The 5,048-nt window shown below is 60.9% G+C and overlaps 1 protein-coding gene across 3 annotated transcripts; it reads left to right on the plus strand.

Annotated features, from left to right (window-relative positions):
- The first annotated feature begins 2,018 nt into the window (after nt 1–2,018).
- On the plus strand, nt 2,019–5,048 carry ZDHHC12 (zDHHC palmitoyltransferase 12). 3 transcript variants are annotated; one of them, XM_027774017.1, is made up of 5 exons: nt 2,019–2,169; nt 3,412–3,548; nt 3,898–3,975; nt 4,168–4,334; nt 4,456–4,657. In XM_027774017.1, exons 1-5 carry the CDS (start codon nt 2,070–2,072, stop codon nt 4,655–4,657), a joined length of 684 nt encoding a protein of 227 aa, XP_027629818.1. In that variant the 5' UTR covers nt 2,019–2,069. The 3 variants fall into 3 exon arrangements, with proteins under 3 accessions (XP_027629818.1, XP_006154052.1, XP_006154051.1); XM_006153990.3 differs by having other exon boundaries at nt 2,024–2,169; nt 4,171–4,334; nt 4,434–5,048; XM_006153989.3 differs by having other exon boundaries at nt 2,025–2,169; nt 4,434–5,048.

The raw sequence follows: 5,048 nt of genomic DNA on the forward strand, positions 1-5,048 counted from the left end.
ACTAGGCCTGCGTTTGACCATGTGGGAATCCAGTGCCTTTACCCACTCCACCTGCCGGCCCCAGATTCATTCACTATTAAGGCTCGCTCTTCTTTTTCTTTTTCTTTTTTTTTAAAGTTTTTCTTTTTTTCCCCCCCTGAGGATATAATACACTTGCCAGAAAGAAACAGATAGGGAGAGGGATAAAGCACCCCTCAACTGGGTGTGGTCATGCCATAATCCCTTCATTTTTTCATCCTTTGGAATTTGGAGCACACACACATGCCTGGAGTACTTTTCAAGTCACCAGGGCCAGGATTCGAACTGCACAGTTAGCCACACAGGGACCAGCTTCCTTAACCATCAGGCCACAGAGCTGCCCCTTTTCTTTCTTTTCTTTTTCTTTTTTTTTTTTTTTTTAGAGGTTTTTGCTATAGGGCACGTGTACTCGCCAGACAGAGACAAGAGACAGAAAGCGAGAAATCACCCCCCAGGGGGGATGGCCACGCTGCAATCCCTCCTCCTCCATTCTCCTCTCAGGATCTTGGGCATGCACACACACGCGCCCGGTGTGAGTTTTAAGCCTCCGGGTCCGGGACACAACCGCGGTCACTACAGGGGAGTCCAGCGACATAGCCATTAGGCTAACTGCTGGTCCCTAGGGCTGCCCCTTTTCTAGGTTTTTTGTTGGGGCTTGTTTTTGTTTTACTTCTTTATTCTGTGACAGAGACAGAGATACAGCACAGCCAGCCAGGCCCCCCAGCCTTCACCAGCTGGATCTCGCACCAGCACACTCAGGGAGGGCTCTGGCTGCAATCCTGCAACCTCACGTGTGGGTTTGCCTTGCAGAAAGTGGTGCGTGACGGTGCTGTTGTGCCGCCGCCGGCCGCGCGGGGCCCCTCCCACTCCCTCTTTAGCGCTGTCTGTCTCTCTGTCTGTAAGTTGACCTTGCCCTCTCTTGCCATAGACATGCTGTCTCCTCACAGTGTAAGGATGTCAACTGGTTGCCCTTATGTCTTAGCCCTGGTGCTCGACATCCAAGAGAATGTCCCCCAGCCCCCAGCGTCTCACGGAGTGACTGATTGGCCTTGCTGAGTCACATGTCCACGTCCTGCCTCTCACCACCCTAAGGGATGGGGGTCAGTGCCTCCAGAACCACTGGGAATAGGGAAGTCGGATCCCAAACAAAAATAGGGATGTGAAACAACAGGTGTCAGCTGAGTCTGCTGCGGCTCTGGGAGGGGGCCAGAGAGGGGCAGAAGGGGGCAGGGTGCCAGCGGGAGAAGTGACGGAAAGGCAAGGCTGAGAGAGTAAGGCCCTGGGGCACAGAACAGCCCGGTTATTTCTGAAGTGGGAAGCCGGTCTGGCAGGCCGCAGAGGCGGGGACGAGGTGATCCGGTGCTAGACAGCACGTCCACTATTTGATCCTACCAGCCACCTTAGGACTGGGTACTGCCATCCCCTTTAGAGAGAGAGAGCGGAGCTCAGGGGCTTCAGTAATTTGCCCAAGGTCGCGCAGGTAGGAAGAGGCAGTGCTGGTATTTCTGACTCTGACCCAGGTTGGGCCACCAGTAAGCCAGAATCTGCACCACGAACCTCCTCTTTTCTCTCCTCCATTTGCAATATCCGAGAATGAAAGCAAGGAGGTAAAGGCGTCATCACAGAGCAACCTTCGGCAAGCCCTCTCCCTCTTCCCGGTCTCAGTCTTCGCATCTTCGAAATGGACACAATTTTGCGTCCAGGAGTCCCAGCAAGCGCCTAGATCTTTGAAGAGCACAGGGAGCCGCAAGCCGGCTCCAGGCTGCGGAGGCGGAGCGGGAGCGGCTCAAGGCGAGCGCCTGCCCCCGGGCTTGCAAAAGTTACCTGGCTGCTGGGGGCTGGAGGTGGGGGAGTTACCGGCTGCGCGCGCGCCGGCCCCGCCCTCAGCGTCTTCAGGCACCTGTGGGCCTGCCATCCAATAGGCAGCCTCCCTGACCCAGCCAGGCCCCGCCCAGCTCCAGGATTCACCAATCCTGGTTGGCCGCAGCCCTCTCTGCCGGAGGACCCGCCCCTCAGAGCGCTTCTTCCGGGTGGGGCCCGGGGCCGAGGCGATGGCGCCCTGGGCGCTCCTCAGCCCTGGGGTCCTGGTGCGGACCGGGCACACCGTGCTGACCTGGGGGATCACGCTGGTGCTCTTCCTGCACGATACCGGTGAGCCGGCCCCTCGTGTCTCCCTGGACGTTTGAGTCTTATTGGGTCCCCAGCCTAATCCCCAAAGATCTTGGGATCCTCCCGAGCTCGGCCAGCTCCTGAGGCCCCTCCCCGCCTGTCATTCCAAGAGCCACCTGCTCTCTGCCTGTTACCCAGTCGATCCCGAATTAATGCCAGCATCTTCCTGATCACTGCCAGACGCTCTGTGCATCCCAGGACCCATCCAGTGCCAGACTCGAGGACCGATTTGAGCCCCCGTCTCCCCTGATCCTGCGATCCACCTGATCCTTCCCAGGAATTGGCTGCCAACCTGCCTGTCCCTAAGATTATGAGGATCAACTAGATTCAAGAATTGGCATGCCTGGCCACGCCCCTACCCCCTCACCTGTGGCTACTGCTGCCCAAGTCCAGACTCCCCACCCTCAGACAACAGAACTCCCCTGCAGGTAGGGGAGTGCCCGTCCCAGGTACCTCCCACCCACCTCCATTTCTGTCAATCCCCTTAGCAGCCCCCTCCCAAATGCTCTACCTGCCTAAGACAGCCTCCCCTACCCCCACGCCAGGCCTAGACTAGGCGCCCTCTTTCCTCCCAAACCCCAGACCTCCACCACCGTTGCCCTCAGTTTATAAACTTGCTCAGGTCTCTCGGTAACAGCCCCCTCCTCCCCTCCCATCTCCGCGCCCCTTTTACAACCAAGTCGCACCAGAGTTAGCCACACTGTCATGTGACTGTCTCAACCCTGTCACTTTGCCCCCCAGCTGCCCAGAACCTGCTTGCCCCTTCCCGGCTTGGTGTCCCCGCATGCCCCTCTGCGACATGAGCTTGCAGGCTCTGCCCTCCCATGTCCCTGCCCCCAGCACTTCACAGTTGGTCTCTCCATCATGGAGCTGAAGATCAGGGACCCCTCCTCACTGCCCCGCATCCCGGCATGTGACTACCCCCATTCCTTCCAGTGCCACCGGGCCTTGCTCAGTGCCCCTCCCCTTCCTCTGTCCAGATGGCTCTACTTCCAGGCCTCCCCTCAGACCCAGCCTCTGCCCAGCAGCAGGAGGGCTTTCAGGAACAGCCCCTGCCCTGTGGCCTCCCATGGGTCCCTGTGACCCCAGATAAGTGAGAGGAACTGCCCCACCCCGCCCTGTGCTCTGGCCACACTTGGCCTTTGCCCAGGAGCACACTTCCCCAGTCCAGCCCCGGCCCAGCCCACCCGGCCCAGCCTCACTGTCCTCCTCGGGTCTCTGCAGAGCTGCGGCGGTGGGAGGAACAGGGGGAGCTGCTGCTGCCCCTTGCCTTCCTGCTCCTGGTGCTGGGCTCCCTGCTGCTCTACCTGGCCGTGTCACTCATGGACCCTGGCTACGTGAGCCTTCAGCCCCAGCCCCAGGTAACTGGGCCCCTCCTCCCGTCAGCAGGGCCCGGCGATCCCGCAGTCCCACTAACAGCCTCATGCCGGGCCCTGTGCTGCAGGCTTTTGTGGGACCTCTCAGGGATCCCTCTTGCAGTCCCTAAAACTACCTGCTTCCATGAGAAACGGGCAAGGCCCAGAGAGGGAGAACAACTTGCTAGGGTCACAGAGCCTCACACAGCCCAGAGTGCTCTGCCCACCCCGCACCCCTATTCTGCATGGAGTGGGCCCCAAACTCCACACCCAGAACTAGGCTGGCACCCAAGGGAGACGCCCAGCAGTGCCACCTGCCTAAGGGATCCTGACTTATCCCGTCCCTCAATTTCAGGAGGAGCCCAAGGAGGAGCAGACAGCCATGGTTCCTCAGGTCGTGCCCCTTCGGCGCTGCAGATACTGCCTGGTGCTGGTGGGTGACGCAGGGACTCCATGGGAGGGGCCAGGGACATGAAGACCGACTTTGTCCTGTCCCAGTGTCCTTGTCTTGCCTCTCCTCTAGGAAGGCCTCCCAGATTGGGGCCCTGATCCCGGTCCTCATCCCTCCTTCAGTGGTAGGCCACGGGATGGGTGTTGAGCCTCGACTCCCCTCCAATGTCCACAGCAGCCCCTGCGGGCCCGGCACTGCAGGGACTGCCGCCGCTGCGTCCGCCGCTACGACCACCACTGCCCCTGGATGGAGAACTGCGTGGGGGAGCGCAACCATCCGCTCTTCGTGGCCTACTTGGCCCTGCAGCTGGTGGTGCTTCTGTGGGGCCTGCACCTGGCCTGGTAGGTGCTGGGGGAGGGCAGCACGCACCCACAGGTGTGTGCAGACCTGGGCACCCGGGCTCGCCTGCCTGCCCCTAGCCCTGGGTCCCTGTCTTACAGGTCCGGCCTCCGGTTCTTCCAGCCCTGGGGGCTGTGGCTGCGGTCCTGTGGGCTCCTGTTCGTCACCTTTCTGCTGCTGTCCCTCTCCTCCCTGGTGGCCGGCCTGCTGCTGGCCTCGCACCTGTACCTGGTGGCCAGCAACACCACCACTTGGGAGTTCATCTCCTCACACCGCATCGCCTACCTCCGCCAGCGCCCCAGCAACCCCTTCGACCGCGGCCTGACCCGCAACCTGGCCCACTTCTTCTGTGGGTGGCCCTCAGGGTCCTGGGAGACGCTCTGGGCTGAGGAGGAGGAGGGCAGGAGCCAGGTTGTTTAGGGTCCCTGGAGGCAGGGCCACCATCCTGTGGCTGGAACCAGAAGGGCTGGCCCCAGCTGGGGCAGCGCTGGGGGCCTGGGCTCCTCACTCCTGCCACTCCTCCAGCTGGAGCAGAGCCTCAGGACGGAATCCCTGCCTCCAGGGCAGTTCTGCTTTCCAAGGAAGGGGAGAGGAAGAGGACCTGGGGGCGGGCACAGAGGCTGGGGCCCCCACCCCAGCCGGCTGCCTCCACTGCAGTTTTACAGGTTTAATAATCCGCGAAGCCAGTCGAGCATTAAAAATACAAACCCCCCCAC

The sequence above is a fragment of the Tupaia chinensis genome, unplaced genomic scaffold, assembly GCF_000334495.1.
Source record: "Tupaia chinensis unplaced genomic scaffold, TupChi_1.0 Scaffold000394_1, whole genome shotgun sequence".
Classification (NCBI taxonomy): domain Eukaryota; kingdom Metazoa; phylum Chordata; class Mammalia; order Scandentia; family Tupaiidae; genus Tupaia; species Tupaia belangeri.